Here is a 15,000-nt window from a genome sequence, read left to right as displayed (position 1 = left end):
CATCTTAGCTTTTTTAAGCCAATTTTACAGGTTTATACTTTTTTTTAGTAATTTCTGCAGATAACCTCAGAGTGATATATTTTGGTACTTGGCATTTCATTTGTGCTAAGGCTTTTAAGCATTAAAACTAATACTGAAATGACTTGTTCTAGTTGTAATAAACATCTATAAACAGATGTTTATTGGGATAAGGTAAACATCTGTTCAGTATTTTAACATAAAAATGTTTGATTGTGAGGCATTAAAAGCCACAAAATGCAACGGGTCCATCAGACCCACAAACGCTGGCTGAGTAACAACAATATGAACGTTGCACGGTAAATTTCTCTGCCAGTTTCTGCATCCCACAGGGATTCTTCTTCTGTGTTTCTGCACCTGTGGTTCCCACACAAGGTTGCAACATTGTTTGTCAACACTGTCTGCTCTCATTTTCTCGCACATTTGACCCTCTGATGTTCTGTGTACACTACACTCTGTCCTCCTCCTGTCTAGGCCTGCTGTGTGTGTGTGTGTGTGTGGTACACAGAACATCAATTTCCACACTTCTATTAGCCCCGGGTCCAGTGGACCCGGACATCTTATATGTAATAGATTGTTGTTACTCAGCCAGCGTTTGTGGGGTCTGATGGACCCGTTGCATTTTGTGGCTTTTAATGCCTCACAATCAAACACTTTTATGTTAAAATACTGAACAGATGTTTACCTTATCCCAATAAACATCTGTTCAGTATTTTGTTGCACCAAGCAAAGGCTTGGAAAATTCCATTGTGTACGATTTGACCCTCTGATGTTGTGTGTACACTACACTCTGTCCTCCTCCTGTCTAGGCCTGCTGTGTGTGTGTGTGTTTGTGTGTATGTGGTACACAGAACATCAATTTCCACACTTCTATTAGCCCCGGGTCCAGTGGACCCGGACATCTTATATGTAATAGATAGTTGTTACTCAGCCAGCGTTTGTGGGTCTGATGGACCCGTTGCATTTTGTGGCTTTTAATGCCTCACAATCAAACACTTTTATGTTAAAATACTGAACAGATGTTTATTGGGATAAGGTAAACATCTGATCAGTATTTTAACATAAAAGTGTTTGATTGTGAGGCATTAAAAGCCACAAAATGCAACGGGTCCGTCAGACCCACAAACGCTGGCTGAGTAACAACAATATGAACATTACACAAGGGTTGAAAAGGGTAAGTAAAGAATGATTCTCTTTAGATTTACGTTACATTTATACATTAATACTGTACATCAGGGGTGCTCACACTTTTTCTGCAGGCGAGCTACTTTTCAATTGATCAAGTCGTGGGGATCTACCTCATTCATATATATAATTTATATTTACTTATTTATGAAATATATGTTTTTGTTAACAAGTTAAAGGTGTTTAATGATAATGCAAGCATGTTTAACACATATAGTTAATATTGTTAATACATTAAAGGTGTTTAATGAAAATACAAGCATGTTTAATACATATAGTTAATATTGTTAATACATTAAAGTTGTTTAATGAAAATACAATTATGTTTAATACATATAGTTAATATTGTTAACAAGTTAAAGGTGTTTAAAGATAATGCAAGCATATTTAACACATGTAGTTAATATTGTTAACAAGTTAAAGGTGGTTAATGATAATACAAGCATGTTTAACACATATAGTTAATATTGTTAACAAGTTAAAGGTGGTTAAAAATAATACAAGCATGTTAACACATATAGTTAATATTGTTAACAAGTTAAAGGTGGTTAAAGATAATACAAGCATGTTTAACACTTATAGTTAATATTGTTAACAAGTTAAAGGTGGTTAAAGATAATACAAGCATGTTTAACACATATAGATTCCTTTCTTTCATGAAGACAAGAATATAAGTTGGTGTATTACCTGATTCTGATGACTTGCATTGATTGGAATCAGACAGTGGTGATGATAACGTCCGCATTTTCGAATGGATGAGAAAAAAAGTCTTCCTTTCTGTCTAATACCACATGAAAGTGGTTGGTTTTTGGCATCTTATTTGTCCAGCTTCCGTACTCCTTTGTATACACTTTACAAGAAATACATTGTCGGCAAACTCCGTAGCTTGCCAGCTTGTGCACGCCAGCTTTCTGAGACTCTTATTTTGGTAGCGCAGGCAGGATGAAGCAGAGCTTTTATTGTGCAACTGTGCAGTCGGTCTTTGGAGTTTTGACGACAGGTACGGCGCCAGAGTCTGTTGAAATAAAGTGTTTCTCGCCTTCCAGTCGGTAATTTTAATGAGCTGGCGGCAGCCAGCGTCATCTCAGAAGACCCTCGGGTGCCGTGAATGTCAATCAAGTGACGAAAGTGACGTCATAGTGAAGATTTATGATCGCTCATTTTTAGGACTATTTTTTTAATGCCTGGCTGGTGATCGACTGACACACCCTCCGAGATCGACCGGTAGATCGCGATCGACGTAATGAGCACCCCTGCTGTACATACTAATGAGTATTCATGAAAGATGAATTTACTATCTAATTATGCTTCATTAACGCTCAATAGTGTGTACTTAGTGGGCAAGGAGTTAGAAGTAAAGCGAGGACATGATGGGTATGTACCTGTTTGCCTTTCCTGTATCCACTGTACCAACTTCCTGGCTTCTCCTTGCTCCAGGCTGCCAGCTTCACCTGCGCACACATCAGCAGGCCTTTGATTGATTGATTGATTGAAACTGTTATTAGTAGATTGCACAGTACAGTACATATTCCGTACAATTGACCACTAAATGGTAACACCCCAATAAGTTTAACTTGTTTAAGTCGTGGTCCACGTTAATCAATTCATGGTAAAGATGAGATGTTTGCCAAGCAAAAGCCTCTTATTGCCAGGGTTTTGATCAGAGACTAGGGATGTCCCGATCCAGGTTTTTGCACTTCCGATCCGATACCGATATTGTTTTTGCACTTCCGATCCGATACCGATACTGACCGATACTGGCCTATCCGAGCATGTATTAAAGTTTAAAGTTATTTAGCCTACTTAGTTGTCAGAATCATGTTGAAAAGGGTTTTAGTACTCTTTTAGTACTAGCCAGCTGAATTAGGGGAGTTTGAATAATACACAATGGTTGGTAACAAGAAACTGACCTGTTTATTCAAGGATAAACACAAAATAGACAAAATGATACATGACAAACAGAAATGGCATCATTGAACTAGGGCTGGGCGATATGGCCTTTTTTTAATATTGCGATATTTTAAGGCCATATTGCGATACACGATATATATCTCGATATTTTGCCTTAGCCTTGAATGAACACTTGATGCATATAATCACAGCAGTATGATGATTCTATGTGTTTTGATTGATTGATTGAGACTTTTATTAGTAGGTTGCACAGTGAAGTACATATTCCGTACAATTGACCACTAAATGGTAACACCCCAATAAGTTTTTCAACTTGTTTAAGTCGGGGTCCACTTAAATTGATTCATGATACAGATATATACTATCAGATATATACTATCATCATAATACAGTCATCACACAAGATAATCACATTGAATTATTTACATTATTTATAATCCAGGGTGTGGAGGGGGGTGTTGGATGTAAGTGTCAAAAAGAGTTTGATATGAGAATAAATCTAAAGTTAAAATATAGGGTAGAAATGCACCCATTTGCAGGAAATGTAGTCTTGATTTTCAACATTTTCTTTCAAGGCTTGCATGTCTACATTAAAACATTCTTCTTCATACTGCATTAATATATGCTACTTTTAAACTTTCATGCAGAGAAGGAAATCACAACTAAAAAAATCACTATTTTTTTCATACGGTGTTGATCTGGAAATGTTTGCCTCGGCATTTTGATGGTGTGGACGTGTGGCACCGAATGGAGATAAGCGTCTCGACAGACGTCACAATATTTGAACAATGATGACGAAAACTGTTTTCTCTGTCGTGTCCGTGTGTCGACAATTGTTATGCGCTTATTTTTTTATTTGATTTTGTGCGTGGCATAGATTTGCCGTGCGCAGAGGACGCTTGAGCAGTGCAAGTGCGCAATTGCGCAGGCGCGCACCTTAGAGGAAACTAGTGATGGGTTGATGAGGCGTCATGAAGCGTTTCGACACATTGCAAAACTGTATTGATACTGTGTCGACACTGTGTCACTAAATACTGACATCTGCTGGACATTAAAAATCCCTACAGGCAACCTGTGGACCGACTCAACTGACACTGATTTTATGACCTATATAAACCAAGTCATTGTATTTCATTTAGGAGTATTTCATATCTTCATTTAAATAAAAATATTTTTTTATATTTTTTAGATACAGTCAATAAATAACGTGAACATGTATCATAACATGGAAATCTAAGAGAACGTGTTGTGGATGATGCTTGTGGACTGGGAATTTTTTTTTTTTTTTTTTTACACATTTTTATTAAAAAAAAAAAAAGGTTTTTCCAACGTTTTAAATTTTAGACGATTTCTCTTCTTAGTTATTATTTCTCCGGCTGTAGAAAAAACCCGCTCACAGGGCACAGAGGAGGCGACACCGTTCGCGTATCGGTCACGTGACCGAAACAGCTCATGATCGGTCACGTGACTTTCTAAAAGCGGTACTCGCACCGACACAGGGTTTTGCGCTATGAGCTCGACGCATGCGCCGATGCATCGGTGTTGCCAGACCCATCACTAGAGGAAACGTTGGTCACACGGCTGCGCTAGCATCACAGCTAACGTTAGTCATGCTGCTACCTCTCTGCTGGGAGAGGACATATACGTATGTGACGTATGACGTGACAGTATGTGACGTGTGTAAGAAGGTGCGCTTGCTGTCTGTAAGAGGGAGACACAGGAAAGAGTGAGAAGAGCCTGTCGTGTAATGCCAGTAGCTAAAAGCAACTGCGTGAGAATCCACAGACGTGTGTATGTGTTGAAGGTGTGCTGGAAAATGCGGAACGGAAATTAGGGAGCAGCGGAAAAGTGGAATGTGTTATTTAAATCGGTGCGTTGGAAAACACGGACCGGAGTTTTTTTTTAAACTGGATCTGGATCGGCATTTTCCCATGCCTTGCCGATACGCATTTTTTGGCAAATATCGGCGGCCGATCCGATCCAAATCGGATCGGGACATCCCTATCAAGAGACTGACCGTTTCAATCTTCTTGTCAGGATCCAGGCATGTGTCTCCTCCAGCTGTGAAGTTGCAGTGCACCTTGACGGCGTCCCGGTTGCATCCTTGGTTGGGGTCAATCCAGTAGTCTCCTACAAGTCACACACACACACATACTGGTTATCATTTGGAATGGGGAGCAAGTTTTTGATCATGACTTGTGGGGACCAGCCTTTCTACAGGTTGTGGAGGCATAACAAAAATGAGGTCAAATGTCCACTGCCCAGTTAGCTCATAGACGTCTTTAAATCTCTGGATTGATGAAGTAATGTGCTGATCATTCTTACTGGGGACCCTGGGGAAAATAGTTCATATGGTTCAATGGGGACCACATTTAAATAATTTTGCATAATTCACACAAATTTGTGAGGACCATTTAAAAAAAAAAGAAGTTCTAAGTAAATATGACATGATCCTCAGAATACAGCACTACAGCTGTCCTCTTATAGGAAGTTTCACTACTTAAATGTTAACGCAAATCCTGCATCTTCTGTGACTTGTCAGAAAAATTGTATGTCGATTATCCAAAAACTTTCCGTTCTCCATACTTGTCGACCCTCCCGAATTTTCCGGGAGACTCCCGAAATTCAGCGCCTCTCCCGAAAACCTCCCAGGACAAATATTCTCCCGAAAATCTCCCGAATTTTCAGCCGGAGCTGGAAGCCACGCCCCCTCCAGCTCCATGCGGACCTGAGTGAGGACAGCCTTTTTTCATGACGGGAGGACAACAGGGTGACAAGAACTAAATTATCCAGACTAGAGATAAATTGTATTATTATGTTTATTTTACTTAAAAATAAATATATTTATTAATTTAAAAAAAATAAAAATAAAAATAAATTTTTACTATATTTTGCTAAAAACATCAAAATTGTATTTTTATTTTTATTTTTTCGTGACTCCTTATTACATCCAGCCATAGAATTATACATTAAAATGAACATATTTGAAATAATTGATTTTAAATTATCATAATAATTCATTTAAAATGACCATATTTAATGTAAATGTAACCCAAATTTCCCTGTTGTGCATACTTGCCAACCTTGAGACCTCCGATTTCGGGAGGTGGGGGGTGGGGGGTGTTGTCGGGGGTGGGACTGGGGCGTGGTTGTGGGCGGGGGCGTGTTTAAGAGGGGAGGTGTATATTGACCGCTAGAATTCACCAAGTCAAGTATTTCATACATATATATATACACATATATATATACACATATATATATACACATATATATATATATATATAGATGGATAGATGGATAGATGGATAGATGGATAGATGGATGGATGGATGGATGGATGGATGGATGGATGGATATATACATATATATATATATATATATATATATATATATCCTGAAAATATGCAAACAAAACTGTGTTTAGATAATTGATACTTCAAACTTGCATAAATAAATCTTAAGGAATATAACATAACTTGGCTTCTGAGAGCTTCAAAATGTAATGAATAAAATGCTAAAGTTGTTGATAAACAAGCAATTACTTTAATAATTAAATATGGTAATTTTAAATGAATTATTATGATCATTTAAAATTAATTATTTCATATGTTTATTTTAATGTATAATTATATGGCTGGATGTAATAAGGCGTCAATAAAAATACAAATAAAAATACAATTAATTTTGATGTTTTTAGCAAAATATAGTAAAAATGTATTTAGTTTTTTTTTAAAATAAATTAATAAATATATTTATTTTTAGGTAAGATAAACATAATAATACAATTTATCTCTAGTCTGGATGATTTAGTTCTTGTCACCCTGTTGTCCTCCCGTCATAAAAAAAAGGCTGTCCGCACTCAGGTCCGCATGGAGCTGGAGGGGGCGTGGCCTCCAGCTCCGGCTGAAAATCGGGAGATTTTCGGGAGAATATTTGTCCCGGGAGGTTTTCGGGAGAGGCGCTGAATTTCGGGAGTCTCCCGGAAAATTCGGGAGGGTTGGCAAGTATGCTGTTGTGGGATCAATAAAGGAGCTGAAAAATCACTTAGGCATCTTCAGAATGGATCTGACTATCATTTAAAAAGGTTTTCCTTTAGGGGACCTGTTTTTTTGTCCCCATACCGTCAGAGGTCCCCTAAAGGTGACTGTGTAAACAGAGCGATGTCCCCGTTAAGTACCGTATTTTCCGCACCATAAGGCGCCCTGGGTTAAAAGCCGCGCCTTCAATGAACGGCATATTTCAAAACTTTGTCCACCTATAAGCCGCCCGGTGTTGTAAGCCGCATCTAACTGCGCTAAAGGAATGTCAAAAAAACAGTCAGATAGGTCAGTCAAACTTTAATAATATATTAAAAACCAGCGTTCTAACAACTCTGTTCACTCCCAAAATGTACGCAAATGTGCAATCACAAACATACGTATATCAACATGGACAGAGCTGCGTGAAAAAAGCCACCCGGCCTCTTCGCGTAAACTTAAACTTACCTTAACCACTCGCTCATCTTTTCTTCATCCATCCCTTCGAGTTAGCTTTTATGATGACGCCGGCTGGAAAGGTCTCTTTTGGCAAGGTCTTCCTTTTGAATATCACCATGGGTGGAAGTTTCTGGCCATTAGCATGGCAAGCTAGAACCACAGTGAAGGATGACTTCTCATTCCCTGTGGTGCGAATATTCACCGTACGTGCTCCCGTTGTATCCACAGTGCGGTTCACAAGAATATCAGTTGCTGTGAAATAGTAATCCGTGTGCGGATGGAGAGATTGCGTCTTTTCATGAACCGGATCCCTGACGCTTAGTAGGAGCCATTTTGTGGTCTTTACAGATGTAAACACACAAAGGAAATGAAACGTACGGTAATATCCGCGCGCTTTTTCTTATTCTACGCGGGCGGGTGGTTGCTTACAGTAGAAGAAGAAGCGCTTCCTGTTCTATGGGGGCGGGTGCTTACCTTGGCGGTTGCTTGCGTAGAAGAAGAAGCGCTTCCTGTTCTACCGGGAAAAAAGATGGCGGCTGTTTACCGAAGTTGCGAGATCGAAACTTTATGAAAATGAATCGTAATATTAATCCATATATAAAGCGCACCGGGTTAAAAGCCGCACTGTCAGCTTTTGAGTAAATTTGTGGTTTTTAGGTGCGGCTAATAGTGCGGAAAATACGGTAAGCATTGCCAGAACACACACACACACACACACACACACACACACACACACACACACGCACACACACACACACACGCACACACACACACATACACAGTCAGCATCATGGTTGCCCTTAGAAGCTTCTCGGCGCTCGCTCACCATCTTTGAAGTGGGGTTGAACCATCATCAGCTCCTTGCAAGTCCTTGCGGGGCTCTCGAATGTCCCCAGCGGCCTCCTCATGAGCTCCACCTCGGTTTTCATGGAGGAGAGTGTGGCAAACACTTCCTCCATGCCGTCTTCTCCTTCTCCTTGAGGCTGGTCAGCTTGAAGGAAGTCTTCCATGTTGATCTCCACTTCGTGGCCTCCATTGAGGTTGCGTCTTTTCTTCTTCCTGCCTTCCCTGAGAGGCAGCGGTTGGACCGCAGTGGCAGCGCGTCCCTATGGGACAAATATGTTGGAACTGCTGCAAGAGTGGCTAGAACATAGGTGTCAAACTCAAGGCCCCCGGGGGCCAAATCTGGCCCGCCGTAATATTTTATGTGGCCTGCGAAAGCCTAGAAATAATATGGGTTAATAAGTGAGTTGTGTGGTCCTCTGTGTTTTTAAAATGTTGATTTCTATTTATTGTTTTAATTGGTTTTACCCTTAAAAATCGTTTTTAATCATATTTATTAGGGACCGCAATGTCCCTTTGGGACAGAGGACCCTATTGTATTTCGTGTGTTTTATTATTACACCGCCGCCTCTTTGAGCTGTAATTTGACCCCTTTAACATGCTTCAAAACTCACCATATTTGACACACACATCAGGACTGGTGAAATTTGCCATCGAATCAAAAAAACCAAACCCCAAAACTCAAAATTGCGCTCTAGCGCCCCCTAGGAAAAAACACAGACAAAACTGCTTGTAACTTCCGGTATGAATGTCGTAGAGACATGAAACTAAAACCTCTATGTAGGTCTGACTTAGACCTAGATTTCACACATTGACATCCTTCAGCAAAAATCAACAGGAAGTTGGCAATTCCCCCTTCAAAACAAAATTTTAGTAAAAACAGTCACTTTTGCCTCTTTGAGCTGTAATTTGACCCCCTCAACATGCTTCAAAACTCACCAAACTGGACACACATAATAGGACTGGCAAAAATTGCGATTTGATAAAAAAAAAACCCAACCCCAAAACTCAAAATTGCGCTCTAGCGCCCCCTAGGAAGAAAACACAGACACAAGTGCTCCTAGGAAGAAAACTCAGACAAAACTGCATGTAACTTCCAGTAGGAATGTCTTAGAGACATGAAACAAAAACCTCTGTGTAGGTCTCACTTAGACCTAAATTTCATACATTGACAACCCCCAGCAAAAATCAACAGGAAGTTTGCAATTCCCCCTTCAAAACAAAGGTTTTGTAAAAACCGGTCACCTTTTTTCAAACATTATCTCATCTGAGCGCGTTTGTCGTGTCGGCTTCAAACTAGCACAGGAGAGAGATTGAACCCTTCTGATCAAAAGTTGACCAAAGAGTTTTAATTACTGCTCCGGTTTGGATTGTATGTGCCGTCCAAGTCGGTCCCGTCCATCGCTGCTTGCAGCTTTCATTTTTATATTGGTTTTATATTTATTTATTTTTTCTTTTTAATTCAGTCATTGGTGGAGCTAAGGATAATATTTGAATATTGTTTTTAATATTGTTGTGCAGCACTTTGGAAACATGTATGTTGTTTAAATGTACTATACAAATAAAGTGGATTGGATTGGATTAATCTTTTCTTACTAAATATATTTGTTCTTTCCCTTTTGACATTCAAAAGCATGTACTGCATGCAATTGTATATATTTTCAAATTCAATATTATCAAAATATCATGTATTGCAAAAACACAATTTTTGTTCAAATAAAGATACATACTGTACGCTTGTTTAGCAGCAGTCGACCTCCAGGGCCCCAACTCCCCGCCCCTCTGTTGCGAGTTTGTCGTGATTAAATGTAACCTGTTTATGTGTGCATGGCATGGAGGTTTTTTTTTCCCACTCCAGACTAGGCCCCCTTAGGAGCCCAGTCTAGATTGTATTTTTTTACTTATCTTCATCCCCAGCGTTTTACCTTTTTCTTATCTTTTACGGGCGCCTTTGGCGACCCATCAGCGTTCCTGTTCTGTAACCCTGAACACTGTTTGTCTAATCTTGAACGGGTTTGTGCTGAAAACGTAATTTTGTTGTACTTGTGCAATGGCAATAAATACCTATCCTATCCTGTACTTAAGTATCTGCTTGACTTATGATTTCAAAACAAATTATCAATCAAATTTTAGACTTTACGGTTCAATTACGCCGACTGCTCAGACCTTCCTACCTTCAAAATCTTTCTCAAAACACACCTCTTCAGATCTGCTTTTAACCAGTGATTAGTGTTCTGTGTCTTGTAAATGTCCAGTATTATTATGTATTTTACAATGTACTGCTTTTATATTTCCTGTATTTTATATTATTACTTTGAACTGTTTTATATTTTAATTTTTTTATCCTGTAAAGTGTCTTTGAGTACTCTGAAAAGCGCTATAACAAATGAAATATATTATTATTATTATTATTATTATTATAATTCCGCCGACTGAGTTTTTTAGCGTAAAATCAACTTTAACACCGTTTTTTTCCATATACAGTAAGACACTAAAACATTAAAAACATATATATATATTAAAACAAGATTTTACGGTAAAAAAAACCCAACTTGCAGCTCTGTTGCTTGAATTTTACCACTGGTTTTGTTTCTACATTCCATTCCATTTATTATTATTTTTTATATGCTGTAAAAAAAAAACTGCTTTCACTGTAAAATTCTGGTGACTGAGCTGCCAGTTTTTAAAGTAAATTTTTTTTTTTTTTTTTTTGCAGCTTATGAAAAAAAAAAAAAAAAAAAAAAATGACCATTGTTGCGTGTTGGACCAGTTGTTCCTCCCAGGGAATTCAAGTCACAATTCGCTCCCAAGCTCTTTACGACACTTAAAGCTGAGTTGAAAAACCACCAGAGACAGAATAGGTATTTTGTTGTATATTTTCAAAGCTTTGCCAATATACATTTTGAGACCAGTCTAACCCTAGAACATTCTATTGCGCCTCCCAAAAATGGTCTGTCTTCCCAACGCCAAAAACCCCTCTCTCCTTCCCCCTCCCTAGCCATAATACAAGCACAACGTCTCCCTAGTCATAATACATTCCAAAGAACTCAAGGTTAACACACACAGTTTACTTGCTGACAGAGCATCAAGAGAAGAAATGGAAAACACGAGCTGTTTTCAAATATGACTAAGAAATAAAAGAAGTACAACTTAAATTCGGATATATGTAAATATCTGCCTCCGACAATTCCCCCTTCAATATATATATATATATATATATATATATATATATATATATATATATATATATATATATATATACATATATATATATATATATATATATATATATATATATATATATATATATATATATATAATATACATGCTAGTGTTGTCCTGATACCAATATTTTGGTACCGGTACCAAAATTATTTCAGTATTTTTATAAATAAAGGGGACCACAAAAAATGGCATTATTGGCTTTAATTTAACAAAAAATCTTAGGGTACATTAAACATATGTTTCTTACTGCAATTTAGTCCTTAAATAAAATAGTGAACGTACTAGACAACTTGTCTTTTAGTAGTAAATAAACAAACAAAGACTCCCAATTAGTCTGCTGACATATGCAGTAACATATTGTGTCATTTATCATACTATTATTTTGTCAACATTATAAAGAACAAGTGGTAGAAAATGAATTATTAATCTACTTGTTCATTTACTGTTAATATCTGCTTACTTTCTGTTTTAACATGTTCTATCTACACATCTGTTAAAATGTAATAATCACTTATTCTTCTGTTGCTTGATACTTTACATTAGTTTTGGATGATGCCACAAATTTGGGTGTCGATCCAATACCAAGTAGTTCCAGGATTAAGGCTAAAACGACGCGTCGACGTAGTCGACGTCATCGGTTACGTAAATACGTCGACGCCATTTTTGTGCGTCGATGCGTCGCATATTTACGTCACACTACTGTCATGGCGGATCGCAAAGCAGACGGTGCGAGCGAGGGGGAAAAAGCACGCCAAAAGTCATCAAAAGTGTGGGAGTATTTCAATAAACGGCCTAATAATGTTGTTGTATGCACACTGTGTCGAGCGGAAATGGCCTATCATAGCAGCACAACGGCTATGAACGAACATTTGAAAAGAAAACCGACAGCGTTCTTGCCATCACCATCAACTAGTCAATCGTCCGCGTGAGTATACGTTGTCATCATTACACAAAAACATGAATGTGTCATTTGTATCTGCGTTGTAAATTCATAAACTAAAGCACCGTTTCGCTCTGAGAGGCGCGTTTGGCGTGCCTGTTCAGTGTTTACAAAGACGCACTCCTCTTTAACGCTGTGGAGAGGCGGGGCCGGCGAGCGAGCGGCGAGGTGGGGCGCGCCGGGAGCGACGCCGCAATCGTGCCCAGGTGCGCGGATTGCGCACCTGGGCACGATCATCCAATCTCCTCTCGCTGAAGAAAAGGGGAGCAGCAGAGAGAGAGGGAAGAGAGACTGGAAGGAGTCAGAGTGAAGCTGACGTGGAGCGAGAGAGGAGGAGAGACAGAGACAGAGGACAACGAGCGAGCGAGGAAGAGGAGCTGAAAAGCGAGGAAAGAAAGAGAAAAGAGTTGGAAGAGAAAATACTTTGTGTAAAATTAAAAGATTGTAAACCTGGCAAAGCCGTCTGGCGTTCAGTCTGTCGGTCCTGAAAGAACCCCACGGCACAAGACGTGTCACAAACGCTAACGTTAATTAGTTGTGCAAATACCTTTTACAACATTAACGGTTACATATACTATGTACAAACCAACAATTAACTTTCACTTTAATCATACTATCATTGTTGTGTTATTAAGCAAAATAAGCAATACTTTTACTTTTGTTGAAATGTTTACACTGTTACAGAATATTTTGTTTTGCACTTTTTTGTATTGGATGTTTATTTTTATTTTTGCACATTTTAGCAAATAAGCAATACTTTTACTTTTGTTGAAATGTTTACATTGTTACAGATTATTTTCGTTTTGCACTTTTTTGTATTGGATGTTTATCTTTATTTTTGCACATTTTAAAGCAAAATAAGCAATACTTTTACTTTTGAAATGCTTATACTATTGCAGAATATTAAGATTTGCACTGGATGTTTACTTTTATATTTGCACATTAAAAAGCAAATAAGCTACTTTTAATTTTGTTAAATGTTAAAAGTTTTAAATGTTTACATTGTTACGGAATATTTTGTCATGTTGTTGTCAATGTTGACTGAGTGGCCATACTTTTTTTTTTTGGTAAATAAAAGCCATGCCTTTTGAAAAAACTGGCCTACATTTATTTTTTCATCTTCATTTTAAATAAAAAAAATAATCGGTAAAAGGAAAAATAATCTATAGATTAATCGAAAAAATAATCTATAGATTAACCGATTAATCGAAAAATAATCTATAGATTAATCGATAGAAAAATAATCGTTAGCTGCAGCCTTATCCAGGATCATACATTGGTCATATTCAAAGTCCTCATATGTCCAGGGACATATTTCCTGAGTTTATAAACATATTATACATTTTAAAAGCCAAAAAATATCGACGTAATTATAGTAGTATCGACTAGATACGCTACTGTACTTGGTATCATTACAGTGGATGTCAGGTGTTGATCCACCAATGGCGTTTGTTTACATTTTGACGCCGGTGAGCTACCGGTGGCGGACCGGTACTTTTCAGAGGCGGTATAGTACTGAATATGATTAATTAGTATCGCGGTACTATACTAATACCGGTATACCGTACAACCCTAATACATGCATATTCATATATTACTCATTGTTAAAAGCGGCCCTCAATGAAAACCAGTTTGACACCCCTGGGCTAGAACAAAGCTACTCACTGGGGGTCCTGGGGGGCCAGCACGGCCTGGGTCACCTCTGGGACCAACGGTGCCCTGGAGAGCAGAGAAGGACAACATTTTGTGTCAATCACGTGTCACCTGCTACCATGCACGGCTCCACCCAGGATTATGTGCCTCTCCAGAAACACTACATATCGGTTTTCACACACACAAATCCTATTATGATGGCCCGGTGGACAAATGCTGCACACCGGATGTACCGTACCATACTGCAAGAGGGTTTTAGTGAGGTAAACCGTGCAGGTGCATTTAAGCCCACAAACACCTGTGACGCACATAGATACTAGGACCTCTCAGTTCTACTCACCGTGTCTCCCTTGGATCCTTTCTCTCCACCTGCACCCTAATAAAAAAAAATAAAAAAAAGAGGAGAAAAGATGGTAAAGCTATAAAAAGGAGAAAATGAACACTGAATAAGATATATTCTTTAATAATCCCATTGGGGGAATTCAGGTATCTCCCATAGCTCACACGGTAAAAGATGTACACATTAAAAGAATGAGAATACAAACAATAAAACCAGCTATTATAAAGATAAAAGGAGACTAGTGATATATAAATTTAAAAAAAAGCATGAAATAAAAATGATAAATGTGCAGACTACAGAGTCTGAATGAGCAGAGGCCTTTGCTGTTCAAAGTTGTATTAAAGCTCCTAATAACTGTTGGAACAAACTTCCTCCTCGAGCGTTCATAATGTACCAATTGTGTTCCTTAA

At 38.3% G+C, this 15,000-nt stretch overlaps 1 protein-coding gene across 1 annotated transcript in view; it reads right to left on the bottom strand.

Moving 5' to 3' along the window:
- Positions 1–15,000, bottom strand: part of col5a3a (collagen, type V, alpha 3a) — a 223,546-nt gene that overhangs the window by 4,437 nt on the left and 204,109 nt on the right. The window contains exons 58-62 of the mRNA XM_072916024.1: positions 14,591–14,626; positions 14,263–14,316; positions 8,416–8,695; positions 5,132–5,244; positions 2,586–2,654 (exon numbers count right to left, since the gene is read on the bottom strand). Of these exons, the coding sequence (XP_072772125.1) occupies positions 2,586–2,654; positions 5,132–5,244; positions 8,416–8,695; positions 14,263–14,316; positions 14,591–14,626 (552 nt within the window). The remainder of the gene's footprint in view (positions 1–2,585; positions 2,655–5,131; positions 5,245–8,415; positions 8,696–14,262; positions 14,317–14,590; positions 14,627–15,000) is intronic.

The sequence above is a fragment of the Nerophis lumbriciformis genome, linkage group LG24 (genome assembly GCF_033978685.3).
Source record: "Nerophis lumbriciformis linkage group LG24, RoL_Nlum_v2.1, whole genome shotgun sequence".
NCBI lineage: Eukaryota > Metazoa > Chordata > Actinopteri > Syngnathiformes > Syngnathidae > Nerophis > Nerophis lumbriciformis.
Note: the sequence above shows the minus strand (reverse complement) of the source record. Positions and strands in the feature narration are given on the sequence as shown.